The 17,441-nt window shown below is 42.2% G+C and overlaps 1 protein-coding gene across 6 annotated transcripts in view; it reads right to left on the bottom strand.

Annotated features, from left to right (window-relative positions):
- Window positions 1-17,441, bottom strand: part of LOC126414581 (parathyroid hormone/parathyroid hormone-related peptide receptor-like) — a 776,049-nt gene that overhangs the window by 45,228 nt on the left and 713,380 nt on the right. For all 6 annotated transcript variants that reach the window (XM_050083357.1, XM_050083363.1, XM_050083361.1 and 3 more), the window contains 3 exons: window positions 15,313-15,400; window positions 7,661-7,767; window positions 6,647-6,778 (listed from right to left, as the gene is read on the bottom strand). In XM_050083357.1, coding sequence (XP_049939314.1) covers window positions 6,647-6,778; window positions 7,661-7,767; window positions 15,313-15,394 — 321 coding nt within the window. In that variant the 5' untranslated portion in view covers window positions 15,395-15,400. The remainder of the gene's footprint in view (window positions 1-6,646; window positions 6,779-7,660; window positions 7,768-15,312; window positions 15,401-17,441) is intronic.

Raw genomic sequence — 17,441 nt, 5'->3', positions numbered from 1 at the left:
CACAGAACGTGGGATTAAATCTTACGATTTAACGAGCATAATTCAGCAGTAATGCAAAAGGCAGTTCATGTTGTTGTTACCGACCATGTTGAAAGTGAATATTATCCCGCCCAGACTGCAGCAATCAACGGCCAGGTTAACCTTGACGGATCTCCTAATAGATTTCAAGTACAGAAAATTAAGAACGAGGACCTTAAATAAATATTTCTCCTAAAACGCTAAAGCAGTGTCAAAGTGTATTTTGCCTGAGCAAAGTCAATGTGCGAAAACTGGCTACGTTGCAGTACCCACAGTGCTCGTGTTTTTGTAGGTCACCTGGGAAATAATGCCTGTTGATAAGAAAGCACACTGTGTGGAATAAGAACTTCGAAAGCAAAAAAGAAAGATGTCGGTCAATGTCCTGTATGTGGTGTGAACTTGCAATATAAGGCGAAGGGTAATTTGTGTATTACTATCGCTTGCCCCTTTCCCATTTCAGCCTCAAATAGTCCGCGGGAAAAGCGCGTGCCGTCAACCGTCCGTGTAGGTTGAATCGACATAACTTTATCTTCTTGGTCTTTCCGTGAGATATACACTATGTGAACAAAAGTATGCGGACACCCGCCCAAAAAATCTTTTTTCATATTAGGAGCATTGTGCTGCCATCTAGCGCCAGGCACTCCATATCAGACATCACGAGAGAGCAGAATGGGGCGCTCTGCACAACTCACAACTTCGAACGTGATCAGGTGATTGGATGTCACTTGTGTCATACGTTTGTACGCAACATTTCCACACTCCTAAACATCCTTAGGTCCTCTATTTCCGATATGATAGTGAAGAGGAAACGTGAAAGGCACGTACAGCACAAAAGCGTACAGGCCGACCTCGTCTGTTGACTAACAGAGAGCGCCGATAGTTGAAGAGGGTCGTGATGGGTAATGGCAGGCATATATGCAGCCCATCACACAGGAATTCCAAACTGCATCAGGGTCCACTGCAAGTACTATGGCAATTAGGCGGGAGGTGAGAAAACTTATTTCATGGTCGAGCGGCTGCTCATAAGCCACACATCATGCCAGTAAATATCAACGACGCCTCGATTGGTGAAGGAGTGTAAACATTGGACGATTGAACGGTGGTAAAACGCTGTGTGGAGTGCCAAATGTGGCGATCCGATGGAGAATGCCCGATGAACGTCATCTGCCAGCGTGTGAAGTACCAAAAGCAAAATTCGGAGGCGGTGGTGTTATGGTGTGTTCGTGTTTTTCATGGAGGGTGCTTGCACCCCGTGTTGTTTTGCATGGCACTAACACAGCACACTTCTTGCTTCCCACTGTCCAAGTGAAATTCGGGGATGGCGATTGTATCTTTCAACACGATCGACCACCTGCTCGTAATGCACGGCCTGTGGCGGAGCGGTTACACAATAATGTACCTGTTATGGACTGACCTGCACAGTGTCCTGACCTGAATCCTATAGAACACTTTTGGGATGTTTTGGAACGCCGACTTCGTCCCAGGTCTCACCGACCGACATCGATATCTCTCCTAACTGCAACATTCCGTGAAGAATGGTCTGCCATTCCGCAAGAAACCTTCCTACATCTGACTGAATATATGCCTGCGAAAGAGGAAGCTGTCATCAAGGCTAAGGGTGGGCCAACACCATATTGAATTCCAGCATTACCGATGTAAGGCGCCACGAACTTGTAAGTCATTTTCAGCCTGGTGTCCGCATCCTTATCACATAGTGTACGTAGGAGGAAACGGTATATTTGTTGACTCTTCTAGGAAGGCATGCTCTAGGAACTTGAAGAGTAAACCAGACTGTAGTACGCAACGCCTCTCTTGCAATATTTGGAGTTGGTTGATTATCTCTGTAATGCTTTAGTGCTTATTAAATGGACATGTAACGAAAAACGCAGCTCTTCTTCGGATCTTCTCTATTCCCTCTATCAAACCTATATGTTGTTGATGCCAAAGTGACGAGTAATATTCCAGTATTGGCGGAACGAGGATTTTTTTAATGCTATTTCCTTTATTGATGGAATAAATTTCCTCAGGATTGTTCCAATGAGTCTCAATCTCCAATTTTCCTTTTCTGCGATTAGTTTTATGTGGTCGTTCTGCTTTAAACAGCTCTGTACGCATACTTGAAGATAATTTATGGACTTTTCTGCTTCCAGTGGGTGCTCTGCAATCGAATAGTCATATAATAGCCAGAAGATGGATAGTGCGTTGCAATATTGTGCCATGAGGACTCATAAAACTTGGAAGTAAGAAAATGTGAAATTATTGTCATTATCAATGAACGTCCATTCTTTACAGATATATTAGTTTTCAGCGAAATAATCACTTGTATGCATACTATTCAATAGGAAATGTGTATCAATGCTTAATTTATATAATTTGTCTAAAAATAAGATTTTGCTGAACTAGCTGAACTATTGTCATCGTGCACTGTTTGCGAAGTTACTTTGCGCTATTAGGGGCGCAGCACGACACGTTTGTGTTAGCTGTTAAAATTAGGAAATACTTTTGATTATAAAGGGTTACTCACAAATACCTGCAGTGTTTCAGAAGACAACGGTATGGGATATAAAAGATATACAGGAAAATGAAGCATATCAATAGAAACAGGATCCGCTTGATGTTTCGATTTGTAATAGGCGGTAAGGATTAGTCGCAGAGCGCACACCACTAGGGATAATCGTTTCAGTACACAGCGTAGAAATGAGCGATGCCTGTGTTTTGTGTTCTTCAGTTCGCTAAACGTGAGTCAGTTGTCACGGTGCTGCTGTCATTTAGTAGCAAATATCAGATAAATTCTCCAACAAACAAATCATTCCTTGAGTGTTACAAGACATTCAGCGAGACTGTCAGTTCAGCCGGTACCGTCAGCAGAAAAGGTGAAGTGTTTGTGGGAGTAATTCATCAGAACCCAGAAGAAATTGACGACACGTGCGAGCAGAGAACTGCGGATAACATAGCCAAATGCCTAGTGAAACCTACGCAAACCTCTGCGTGTGAAGCTGTACCACCTGCTCTTGTTGCACGGGCTGACTACCCATGCAGCCGGCAGCGGTGGCCGAGCGGCTCTAGGCGCTTCAGTCCGAAACCGCGCGACTGCTACGGTGGCAGGTTCTTACCCTGCAGCGGGCATGGATGTGTGTGATGTCCTCAGGTTAGTTAGGTTTAAGTAGTTCTAAGTCTAGGGGACTGATGACCGCCGACGTTAAGTCCCATGGTGCTCAGAGCCATTTGAACCATTTTTACCCATGTCAAGAGCTTCGCTCTGACATTTGCAATTACTGGCAGCGGATCAGCGTATGATCGTCGAAATGGCAGAGATAACCGAGTGCGTAATAGAGAAGCAACTATAATCGCTTATTAGTGGAAAGGCACCAGGACGAGATGTAACACCTATGAGATTCTACAAAGTTTATGCAAAAGAACTTGCTTCACTTCCAGCAGCAGATTATGGCACTCTGCTGGAGTATCGAACGGTACCCAGAACTGCACAAAAGCCCTGGTCGTTCCTGTTTTCAAGGAAGGTCGTAGGTCAGATGCACATAGTTATATATGCCTGTATCGTTGATGCCAATCTGTTGTAGGATTATGGAGCATGTTTTACTAAGCGTATCGGTTCTGAAGAACGAAAAAATTGTCCTCTATGAAAATCAATCTGGATTCCGCAAACAGAGGTCTTGTGAAACTCAGCTCGCTGTGTTACTTCATGAGACCCAGGCGCTGTAGACAATGGCTCTCAGGTTGACACCCTGTTCCTCGACGTAAGGAAGAACGTGTCATCTAGTGAAAAAAAATGTGAGCGCAACGAATATTGGACCAGGCCTTGGACTAATTTCTAGACCTCCTAACAGACAGAACTCAACACGTCGCTTTTGAATGGTTCAAATGGATCTGAGTACAATGGGACTTAACATCTGAGGTCATCAGTCCCCTAGAACTTAGAACTACTTAAACCTAAGTAACCTGAGAACATCACACACATCCATGCCCGAGGCAGGATTCGAACGTGCGACCGTAGCAGGCGCGCGGTTCCGGACTGAAGCGCCTAGAATCGCTTGGCAGCGCGGCCGGCGTCGCATTTAATGGAATAAAATCGACAGATGTTAAGATGATTTCCGGAGTAGCCCAAAGAAGTGTGATAGTACCGTTACCGTTTACAGTGTATATAAATCATCTAGCTGAAAGAGTCGGGAGCTATTAACGACTGTTCGTAGAAGACAGTATCCATTTGCAGAACGACGTACAGAGGATTGAAGTGTGGTGCAATCTCTGACAGTGGACCCTGAATGTAAATAAATGTAATATATTGCGCTTACAGGAGAAAAGAAGTCCATTACCGTACAACGGCAATACTGATGACAAATTGCTGGAAACAGTAGCAAGCGTAAAAATCTAGGAGTAACTATCTACGGTATAGCGATCTTTAGTGGAATGACGAAATAAAGTAAATAGCAGGAAAAGCATATGCCAGGCTGAGATTCACAGGATGAATCTTAAGGAAATGTAATTCATCCACGAAAGAAGTGACTTACAAGACGCTTGTTCGACAATTTTTAAGTATTAATTCTTCAATCTGTGACCCTTACGAGGTAGGAATGATAGACAAGATACAGGAGGACCAACGAAGAGAGGCGCGTTTCGTCACGGGATCGTTTATTCCAATGCTCAAAAATCTCCAGTGCCATGCGCTACAAGAGAGGCGTTGTGGATCACGGAGAGGTTTATTATCGAAATTTCGAAAGAGTATTTTCTGGTAAGAGCCAGAAAACACATTATTTCCTTCCATATACGTCTCGAGAAATGACTACGACGAGAAAATTGGAGATATTAGAGCTAATATAAAGACATAGCGACAATCTTCCCATCACCTTTCGCGAGTGCATCAGGTAAGGTGCGATCAGTTAGTAGTACCGGAAGTACCCTACATCGCACACTGTCATGTGGCTTGCGGAGTACTGATATAGACGTAGATACAGAAGGTACATGGTTTATCAGAAGTGTTGGTTTCCAGTTACGAGACAACGTTTCATGTGTCTGGAAAGGTGTACCGTCATAATCTGCATGTTTGGGGCATATAACATCCACACGACATGAAACTTTCCTGGCAGATTAAAACTGTGTGCCGGACCGAGACTCGAACTCGGGACTTTTGCCTTTCGCGAGCAAGTGCTCTACCATCTGAGCTACCCAAACACGACCCAGGACCCGTCCTCACAGCTTTACTTCCGCCAGTACCTTGTCTTCCACTTTTCAAATTTCACAGAAGCTCTCCTGCGAACCTGCGAATTCTCATTCTGGAAACATCCTCCAGGCTGTGGCTAAGCCATGTCTCCGCAGTATCTTTTCTTCCAGGAGTGCTAGTTGCGCAAGGTTCGCAGGAGAGCTTCTGTGAAGTTTGGAAAGTGGAAGACGAGGTACTGGCGGAAGTAAAGCTGTGAAAACGGGACGTGAGTCGTGCTTGGGTAACTCGGATGGTAGAAAACTTTCCCGCGAAAGACAAAGGTCCCGAGTTCGAGTCTCGGTCTGGCACACAGTTTTAATCTGCCAGGAAAGTTTAATATTAGCGCACATTCCGCTGCAGAGTGAAAATCTCATTCTGGATACACACGAAATTACATAACACATTCGTGATTCACATAAAATTAGCAACTCTCGTACCTACCTCCTAGTCAAAAGTTTATGGTCTATGTTTCTTTGCAGATATAACTGGTTTCGTTTACCTGGACATGCTGCAGCAATATCTTTTGGTAAAATTACAACAAATTTTTTTCAGACGTTCGTGATTACCTCTTTGGCGAACTGCCTCGGCGTTGAACTGGAAGTGCTGGTCATCAAGACTGCTCTTATTCAGCGTCGCCTGTGGTCACATGACTCTGCTCGAAGCGTTTTCTCCCTTTGATCTTATGTCAAAGATCTTGCCCTCACTAACATTTAATAGGAGAGAGTTGCAAGTAACGGTAATTAATGCGATCGCTGCTATTGACGGTTATGTGTACGACAAGAAGAATTTCTCTAGCGTTTTGACTATTGGACACAGATCACTCAAATAAACTATAAATTTAGAAAGTCATAACCAGAGTTTGTAAAAGAAATGAAACATGTGACGATAACAATAACTGTAGTATCAGGCGCAGGACGTCCATAAAAGTTCAGTGACATCGCCTATAACAGACGCGAACCAACAAAGTCTATACCTCTTTTTCATTAAAGAGCCTCCTGCTGGCGTTGAACACAGTCAGATTTCATCATACAGGCTGTAATTAAAAGAGGGCTGTGTTATTGCTTACACCTTACATCACAGTGTCTGCATTTTATGCCTTTGTTGAGAAAGTTTCTAGCTGATTGCGGGAACCTCGCAAACATCATCCACCCTTACAATCGTTTCAGTTAATTTTTGGTTATTTCTGTTATATACGTTTCATTGCTTAATGTCTCACAGTCAAATTCTATAAAAGTAACATCATCCCACGCCTAGAATATAGAACTACAGTATTTTTCTGTTACATGAATGGCTGCATATCAGAACTCGTCTTATCAGTTAATTTTAGAGCCATATAATTCTTAGGTGGTCGTCATATATAATGCAAAAAGCAAACTTCTCCCACAAAATGACAAACAATGGAATACGTCTTACCGCAAGTGAAGAATCATTGACACCACTCGTAAATGGTTCAGTTACTGTGGCATATGGGGAATCAAAGCACTCTGTGTAGTTAGTCCACGTCATCCAGGTTCCATTCTCGTAACAAAGCTTGGATGCATTTCGCTGCAAACGTAAATAATAACTTTAAATTAATGGAAGTATGCTAAAACTGTAGAACATACACTAAGTATTAGATGTAAATAACTGCAACTCAGTTAAAAATTCAAGTGAACCATGAAACTAAGAATAAACTGTTAATGTATATTCCGTAAGCTTCATAATAAAAAACGGAAATGTGCAACAGTTCTGAATAAGTATGAGATTAAAACGAACAGCAAAAAAATAAAAATATATATATAAAAAAATTGACGGTGAGAAAACAACAGACGAGGACACACGGCATTAAATTTCAAAGAAATAAAATAGAAAACACAAAATCTTATCATTTAGCTCTTTTCGTTACATAAGAGGAGCCAGCTTGGAAGTCAGAAAAATAACTGCAACAGCAAACCGCTGTTTCAATGAAAGAAGATTGTTAGTGAACAAAGCGCCCAGAATAGAAAAGAAATTGTTAAGATATGCGCTTGGGGTATACTTTTATATGGGTGAGAAAGCTGGTTACTGTTGAGCAAAGAAAGCACTTACAACGTAAAGTGTTGGAGAATGCTACGGAGAACCAAATGCATAGAAAGAAAATCCATTAAAATTGTTGTGAAAGAAATCAATCAACTAAGAATCTTAGTAGAAGAAGAAGACGCAAGAATAACTTCAATTAATAAAAATGTAGCAAAAATTTGTGAAATAAAATCTATGAGAAGCCAAGAAAGAAAATAGAAGATGACATATGGAAAGTAACAAAATGTCAGTCAAGAATGAATTAAACGGGCAGCAAAAGATAGAAAGCTGTGGTTACATAAACATGACCTTGATAGTTGATTGACACAGTTATTAAAGCTGAACAATAATGAAAAATTTCAGTAACGGTGATTGAAGGTAGAAGCATACCTTGGGATCGAAGCCGAAAAAGTATTCTGGGCAGGACACAATCTGGTACTCTCCAGGATCTGTCTCTGGCCAGCAGAAAATTTGATCCCATGTTGGCTTACACGTTGCTGAAACGAGAACGAGAAGCAGTCATAAAATGTACACCAGAATAGTTCACGTAATTTATTTACATTTTAAGTTGATAACGCTGCATAGAGATCTGTATTTCTTTCTATCTCATAGGTGAGTAAGAAGTTTTGAACCTAGCCTCTTCGTGCCTACGGCTTTACGGGTACGTGCTATCTAAGAACATAACGTGCGTAAATAGGAAGACTTTCAAACTAACCACTAAATACTGTGACAGCGAAGTCTAACACTAAATCTCTTTAGATGGGTTCAAGACCGGAAAAATTGAAGTCCATCATACGCTACAGTCATGTTCGCCTTATGGATTCACGGGCGCTATAAGGTACTCAAATGGGGCGTGTATGTGCTTCTTACACAGGGTGAGTCACCTAACGTTACCGCTGGATATATTTCGTAAACCACATCAAATACTGACGAACCGATTCCACAGACCGAACGTGAGGAGAGGGGCTAGTGTAATTATTTAATACAAACCATACAAAAATGCACGGAAGTATGTTTTTTAACACAAACCTACGTGTTTTTAAATGGAACCACGTTAGTTTTGTTAGCACATCTGAACATATAAACAAATACGTAATCAGTGCCGTTTGTTACATTGTAAAATGTTAATTACATCCGGAGATATTGTAACCTAAAGTTGACGTTTGAAACCTCCGACGTTCAGTTGCGTGTTGTAACAAATACGGGCCACGGTCGGCGAGCAGCATCTGCAGGGACATGTTTACGATGACGACCGTGTTTACGAGTGTGGCTGTAGTGCACTGTTGTGGTTTGGTCTCGCTGTCGCAGTGTCCGCATGTAGAGCTTGCTGCTATTGATATTCTGCATTCGTCTCCGCACGCAGACCAACTGTAGTACACCGTGTTACCAGACGTCTGTGATAGTGTAGTGTTGTAGGAACTGTGACCATGGTGTATTCGAACTCTGAAAAGGCGGAGATGATACTCATCTATGGCGAGTGTCGACGAAATGCAGCTGAAGCCTGCAGGGTGTATGCAGAACGGTACCCGGACAGAGAGCATCCAACGTGCCGCACATTGCGAAACATCTACCGCCAACTGTATGCAACAGGTACGGTCGTAGCACGCAAACGGGTCCGTAACAGGCCCGTCACAGGAGAAGCGGGTGCAGTTGGTGTGTTAGCTGCTGTTGCCATGAACCCACACATGCGTACACGGGATATTGTGAGAGCCGGTGGACTGAGTCAAAGTAGTGTCATGCGCATACTGCATCGTCACCGCTTTCACCCGTTTCATGTGTCGCTACATCAGCAATAACATGGTGATGACTTTAATCATCGAGTGCATTTCTGTCAATGGGCATTAACAGAGAATGCGTTGCAGTTCTACCTGTTTACCGATGAAGCGGGTTTCACAAACCACGGGGCAGTGAATCTACGGAACATGCATTATTGGTCCGTGGACAACCCTCGCTGGCTCAGACAGGTAGAGCGACAGCGACCGTGGACTGTAAATGTATGGTGCGCAATCATTGGCGACCACCTCATTGGTCCTCACTTCATTGCAGGGGCCCAAACAGCTGCAACATACATCGCATTTCTACAGAATGATCTGCCAACGTTGCTCGAAAACGTCCCACTGGAAACGCGTCGACGTATGTGGTATCAACATGATGGTGCACCTGCACATTCCGCAATTAACACTAGGCTGACCCTTGACAGGATGTTCGACGGGCGTTTCATAGGACGTGGAGGACGCATAAATTGGCCAGTCCGTTCTCCTGATCTTACACCACTGGACTTCTTTATGTGGGGTACGTTAAAGGAGAATGTGTACCGTGATGTGCCTACAACCCCAGAGGATATGAAACAACGTATTGTGGCAGCCTGCGGCGACATTACACCAGATGTACTGCGGCGTGTACGACATCATTACGCCAGAGATTGCAATTGTGTGCAGCAAATGATGGCCACCACATTGAACATCTATTGGCCTGACATGTTGGGACCCACTCTATTCCACTCCGTAATTGAAAACGGAAACCACATGTGTACTTGTACCTCACCCCTCATGGTAATGTACATGTACGTCAGTGAAAAAGACCAATAAAGAGGTGTCAGCATGTTGACGTAATGTGCTGTTCCAGTCTCTTCTGTACCTAGGGTCCATCACCGTTCCCTTTGGATCACTTCGTAATTCGGTGCTCTCCGATACACACGATCGAACAGCGGAGGAGTGGTACTCAAGCGTCAACTTTAGGTTACAATATCTCCGGATGTAATTAACATTTTACAGTACAACAAACGGCACTGATTACGTATTTGTTTATATGTTCAGATGTGCTAACAAAACTAACAGGGGTTCCATTTAAAAAAAACGTAGGTTTGTGTTAAAAAACGTACTTCCGTGCATTTTTTTATGGTTTGTATTAACCAATTACACTGGCCCCTCTCCTCACGTTCGGTCTGTGGAATCGATTCGTCAGTATTTGATCTGGTTTACGAAATATATCCATCTGTAATGTTAGGTGACTCTCCCTGTATATTCATACATGAGTATTCTTAGGCTTTTTAGGAAAAAATGTATCTCGTTTTGGTTAATCTTTCTGTAAAGCAGAGTTACTGCATTTGCCGAAGAATAAAATGAATTACAGCGACTTCCATTTCGGTCATGATCCACCCACGTACGTCGTACCAAGTTGGTTGTCCCCTAGAGCTGAGCTGCCAGCACTAGATTTAACACAGTCTCTTCCATCACTGAGATTTCAAACATACCAAAAACTTCCACAAGATTTCGGGATTGCAGCCGGATCTCATCGACTTCTTTCCACGATATTTCGGCTGACAACCTTACAGCCATCTTCAGGCGAGTGTTTGACACTGGAGATTGCTAGTGCAAGTCGCTCTATTTATACGTAAAAGTGCCGCAGGCGCGCATGCGCAAGTTACCGTAGCATGCGCGCCACCTGTCGATTCCAAGGCCCTCTACAATATTACTGCATCTATGGAGCGCAATTCGAATGCGTGAAAAAAGTAAAACATGCACGCAGACGTGTCCAAAACAATAAAATTTCAATATTAAAATTACTTGTCGCTCGACGTGTCAGAAGCCATAAAAAGTTTTGTTTTGGTTGAAATTAAAGAAATCAACGGGTCCCAGGCCTTATTCAATAAAAAGCCTCCATCACGATTAATGAGATTATCCGCTAAACGTATTTCCACGGATTCCTTCACAACTGAATCCCAGAAGGATCTCGATGGGCCCAAGATTTTCGTGGCCGAATAATCCATAGTATGTCCTGTGGAAATACAATGTTCGGCTATAGCCGACTTACTTGGCTGTAAAAGGCGAGTGTGGCGCTCATTTTCAACGCAGCGGTCGTGTACTGTGCGTGTGGTTTGACCAATGTAGGCTTTCCCACACTCGCAAGGTATTTTATAAATTCCAGCCTTCCGTAATCCCAGGTCATCCTTGGCTGAGCCCAGAAGAGCACGAGTCTTTGTAGGTGGCCGGAAGATTGCTTTCACACGATGTTTCTTTAAAATTCTGCCTACTTTCGATGAAATGTTCCCGACATATGGGAGAAATGCTCTGGACTTAAACACCTCCTTATCCTCTTGATCTTGTTGGTGGTCACGTTTTTTCCTCCTTAAAGCAGTACTGACCTGATGTGCAGAATATCCATTACGTTGAAATACCGATTTCAAGTGCTCTAATTCGTCTGCAAGGCTGTCTTTATCAGACACATGTGCCCTATGCACCAACGTTCGAAGGACGCCCATAGTTTGTGACGGGTGATGACAGCTTGACGCCTGCAGGTACAGATCCGTATGCATGGGTTTTCGATAGACCGAATGCCCCAATGACCCATCCACCCTGCGTTTAACCATGACGTCCAGAAATGGTAGGCAACCATCCTTTTCAACTTCCACCGTAAACTGAATGTTTGTGTGGATGGAATTGAGATGTTGTAAAAACCGTGAAAGCTCTTCTTCACCGTGAGGCCACACTACAAAGGTATCGTCCACGTACCGCCAGAAGACTGTTGGTTTCAACATCGCCGAATCGAGAGCCCTCTCCTCAAAGTCTTCCATATAAACGTTTGCCACCAGAGGGGACAGAGGACTGCCCATGGCAACACCGTCAAGTTGCTCAAAATATTCATTATTAAATAGAAAACAAGTAGAGGACCATGCCCTGTCCTCTACTTACTTTCTATTTAATAATGAATATTTTGAGCAACTTGACGGTGTTGCCATGGGCAGTCCTCTGTCCCCTCTGGTGGCAAACTTTTATATGGAAGACTTTGAGGAGAGGGCTCTCGATTCGGCGATGTTGAAACCAACAGTCTTCTGGCGGTACGTGGACGATACCTTTGTAGTGTGGCCTCACGGTGAAGAAGAGCTTTCACGGTTTTTACAACATCTCAATTCCATCCACACAAACATTCAGTTTACGATGGAAGTTGAAAAGGATGGTTGCCTACCATTTCTGGACGTCATGGTTAAACGCAGGGTGGATGGGTCATTGGGGCATTCGGTCTATCGAAAACCCACGCATACGGATCTGTACCTGCAGGCGTCAAGCTGTCATCACCCGTCACAAACTATGGGCGTCCTTCGAACGTTGGTGCATAGGGCACATGTCGTGTCTGATAAAGACAGCCTTGCAGACGAATTAGAGCACTTGAAATCGGTATTTCAACGTAATGGATATTCTGCACATCAGGTCAGTACTGCTTTAAGGAGGAAAAAACGTGACCACCAACAAGATCAAGAGGATAAGGAGGTGTTTAAGTCCAGAGCATTTCTCCCATATGTCGGGAACATTTCATCGAAAGTAGGCAGAATTTTAAAGAAACATCGTGTGAAAGCAATCTTCCGGCCACCTACAAAGACTCGTGCTCTTCTGGGCTCAGCCAAGGATGACCTGGGATTACGGAAGGCTGGAATTTATAAAATACCTTGCGAGTGTGGGAAAGCCTATATTGGTCAAACCACACGCACAGTACACGACCGCTGCGTTGAAAATGAGCGCCACACTCGCCTTTTACAGCCAAGTAAGTCGGCTATAGCCGAACATTGTATTTCCACAGGACATACTATGGATTATTCGGCCACGAAAATCTTGGCCCCATCGAGATCCTTCTGGGATTCAGTTGTGAAGGAATCCGTGGAAATACGTTTAGCGGATAATCTCATTAATCGTGATGGCGGCTTTTTATTGAATAAGGCCTGCGACCCGTTGACTTCTTTAATTTCAACCAAAACAAAACTTTTTGTGGCTTCTGACACGTCGAGCGACAAGTAATTTTAATATTGAAATTTTATTGTTTTGGACACGTTTTACTTTTTTTTACTTTTTTCACGCATTCGAATTGCGCTCCATAGATGAAGTAATATTGTAGAAGGCCTTGGAATCGACAGGTGGCGCGCATGCTACGGTAACTTGCGCATGCGCGCCTGCGGCACTTTTACGTATAAATAGAGCGACTTGCACTAGCAATCTCCAGTGTCAAACACTCGCCTGAAGATGGCTGTAAGGTTGTCAGCCGAAATATCGTGGAAAGAAGTCGATGAGATCCGGCTGCAATCCCGAAATCTTGTGGAAAATTTTAGCAGGATACTGGTGATCCGTTTTGAGATTTTTAAAAGGTAAAATACAGTATCAACTAAATTACGACTTTAAAAATATGATAGTTGGTCTGTTTCTCCCTTTGTGGTGAAGATGTTAGAAAATAGATTTTATAACTACGCGGAAGAACGCATACTGACCTGCCCGGATAGCCGAAAGCGAGAAAATAGCCGCTTCTGGGATACGGGTAGCTGCGTCGGCCCCGGATCGAATCCACTTGGCGGATTAACGAGGAGAACCTGTGTGCCAGTCAGACTGGATATGGTTTCTAGGCGGATTTCCACATCCGCATGAGTCAATACTGGGCTGGTACTCGGGTGTTGCTTCCGTTCATAAATATTAAGGAAACATTCTCGCACTTCCAAAATGAGATGATACTAAAGGCAGACAGATGCGGTGGATGTTCCGTGCCAGGGATAAGAGCGGCGAGGGGGGAGAAGGGAGTGGTTACATCAGAAAGGACTTTCAGCCACCCATTACCACGAATAATTTGTCAAATCCGAACTAATATGCCGGACACATGGAGACTGGGAAGAAGGCCGGAAAGAGGAAATGGGGGAGGGGTGGTGTATACGTCGTATTGTTTATTTATTTTGACAGTTACTTGTGGAATAGGTACACATTTACTAACGGGGGAAGGTTATGTGGATATTAAATGCAAGGCTGTTCTGGAGTCGAATGTGGATGGGTGATTGGCAGGAAGACACGAAACTAAACATTTGAAAAGTGGAATAGTGTTAGAGAGTGGGGTAACAGGAAAAGGGAATCTGACTGTATAAAAGAGAAAGGCTTTCGTTAAATCTTGGTGTCTGGATGAGAATATGTTCTGGCTGTGATGGAAGATAGAGAAGATCCAGAGTTACTGACATAACTTGAAGCGGAATTGGAAGACTTCCGGTCAAGAATGTCAGAAAGTTTGAGTAACATTCTTTCAGGATTTCTGATATCATTGGTGAAAATTGAAACGAAATGACAAATCTAGTTGATGTTAGGAATCAATGAGATTGAAGACATACCATGAGGCTTTCGGAAAAATATAATCAAGATAGTACGGAGATACCAACAGCAAATGATAGAATTATCACACAGTCAGTTCAGAGCTGAGGAACGTAGTGGTCCACAGACTTATATGCAGAAGAAAGGGAAAAAAATGATGATCTGTTAACTGACGATCAGTTTATGTTTATGAAAAGGTAAATGCACCACAGAGACAGTTGTAACTTTGCTTGGTAACAGAAGCATAATTCTAGAAAAAGAAGACAGCCTTATTTTGAATTTACCGACCTGGGAAAAGCATTTAACAAAATGAAATAATGGAGGATATTAGAAATTCTCAGAAAAAGGCAGTATGAGCTGTAGGGAAACATAGCTAATATAGAATTTGTATATAGGCAGACCTGAGGATTTTCATGTGTTGTCAAACTAACCAAGCCCTAAAATATGTGGCACTGAGAACCAAAAAAAACTATATATTCATTTTTTTAAAAATATCATGTGGTGCATTATCTCTTGACGGGTGTTTCGACTGTACTGACCCTCGCATCTCTTGGTGGGTAAAATGTGGGCTATCCTTATGCTTTCCACTACCACCTGACTGTTTCTTCTGGCGAACACAGCGCAGTTGATCTTCGAAAGCTTGTTTCATGTTTCACGCAAATTCGACACGGCAACAAACCTGAGAATAGATTATATAAGAATTTTGTCGCAAGAAAATTCGTCCTGACGATAACTCCTGTTTAATTACTCAAGTAAGTTGAAGGCCGAATTTGGAGATAGCTCGTGGATCCTTTCTTTCGGCTTTATGAGACTAATACTGTTTCATGCGTTCCGTAACGATCAGCTGTGACTGACACCTTTTGAGAGAAAAAAGGCCTTTCAGTAGGAAACAGAGGAAGTGATAGTGAGAGCAATAATTTGATGTAACATTACCTGGAGAGTTAGATGCAAACGTATTTGTGAAATTCCTGCACTCATCCTCCTTCCTCTTCAAGGTCCTCCTGTGCTCTTCCATTACATCCTGAAACAGAAATACCTGTCACATCACACAGCATTAAATGTGCCGCATTTCAGCAGAAAACAGTAACATAGAATGAACCTCAGTGCTCTCTTCTGCCGAAACTTGTAAGCACAGTACATCTGAAAACAGGAAAATGATAATCACTTAGCATCCTAAGATTCACGTGAGAGTTATGTCGTAACACTAGAACAACTTGACGGAAAGAGTTAAGAAAAAAGGTGTTGCACATGATTGCAGATAAGTATATTGCCTATTTTAAAGCGAAAATTTAAGAATATCAGTAAAATTGAAATAAATATGAATGCTTATTAACGTCATTACCAATGACACGAGCCTTTTTTTAGATTTTTTATGTTGCTGAGCAACAGTCATAAAACAATGTATAAATGAACACACGTCATATATACAATTTTCTTATAATTATATATATTTAATTTATGGCCAATTTTGAGCTTGATGTCTTACAATATATGTTAATGACATAAACTCAATCACTTGAAAATATTATAAAAGGCCGAAACTTGAGTCGAAATTAAATATACAACAATATAGTCAAATGGCAGTGTGTTCATTTAAAAATAAAAAGTGAAGTTATAATGGCAGTTACTGAAGTGTGGTGGCAGAAAGGACACGAGTTATGGTCAGCTCAGCACAGGGCTATAAACACAATTTCACACAGAGGTAATGCGCGAGTAAACCAAATAATGAACAGAGAATTACGAAGGCAGGTAAGCTACTGTACAGCATAGTGATCACATTATAGTTGTCAAAATAGACACGAAAGCAGCACCTAGTATCGTAGAACAACCCTACCAACTCCAACAGTGATGAAGAGATTAAAAGAGGGTATGACGAGATAAAAGAAATTATTCATAATGTTAAGAGAGGCGATAATTAGTTGTGATTAGAGTGGATTTCCGTCTTAGGAAAAGGGAAAGAAGATCAATAATAGGACAACATTGACCTGGGGGTTGAGGGGGACGGGGTGGGTGGGGAAGTGACGAAAGGGATTTTGCACATACCGTTTTTTAATCGTTACATAAACTTGGTTTAACAGACATAAAAAATTATGTGTGCGTGGAAGAGACCTGAAGACAGCGAGACATTTCAGATGGACTATTTAATGGTAAGACAGTAATTTCGAAACCAGATTTTAAACTGACAAACATTTCAGGAAGACAAATTATATGCATTAACTTTCCTGTACGAAAATTAATGATTTGATATTTGATGGTGTTTCAGTCCGTTACCAATCCTAGTTCTCTGTTCGACATCACTGGCTACAGTCCTCTATAAGCTGCGGTGTGTTACGTAAACTGATATTCAACTATTGACAGAAACTATACATCTGTTCCTACAATGATTCACTTGTATCTCCAGATCAAAGAGACACTTAATTTCTGTATTACGTTTTCACCAGGCAACACCTTTTTGGATCTAATTTGAAAACTGACGATCCTTATTGAATTTTCTCAGAATTGTCCACTCTCACGGGTAGCATATTTTCAAAGGATTAAAAAAAACATTAAATCTTTCGCTTCAGCTTTTGTTTAGGAGAAGTTTGAAAACAAATACTGTTCCCTCTTGTCCAGTCAGCTCCGTGATACATTGTTATCTATAAAAATGCTCGGTAACCAGTGATTACAATTGTAGTATATCAGCCCACATTTGGGTTAAAATTTGTCATGCTTTCTGCATTAGACTGTAACAAAAGAAATCGATATTGGTGATATCGATTATTCAGTGTTAATGTCTCTGACTAACTATTACAAGAAAAGGAATTGGTAAGTGTCATTTAAAGAATATGTTAATGAGTGTTTGCAATAGTTATAGCGACTGTAATATTCAGAGCTTCTTAGGATATGTATTCCACGTCTGACAAAGATAGTAATAAAGTCAGGGATCCGCTATATGTTTTCAACCAGCGGATATGTGGAGGATCTTGTCGCAGAGTTGTGCGGAAATAATGAAAAGAGGACGGTCGCAGGCAAGATACCCTCGTTACAGACGTAGCTGTGTCAGGTCTGGCGGTGTAATTATT

This window comes from Schistocerca serialis, chromosome 1 (assembly GCF_023864345.2).
Source record: "Schistocerca serialis cubense isolate TAMUIC-IGC-003099 chromosome 1, iqSchSeri2.2, whole genome shotgun sequence".
In the NCBI taxonomy this organism is placed as follows: domain Eukaryota; kingdom Metazoa; phylum Arthropoda; class Insecta; order Orthoptera; family Acrididae; genus Schistocerca; species Schistocerca serialis.
The sequence above is the reverse complement of the archived record's forward strand: the minus strand, read 5'-3'. Positions and strand labels throughout refer to the sequence as shown.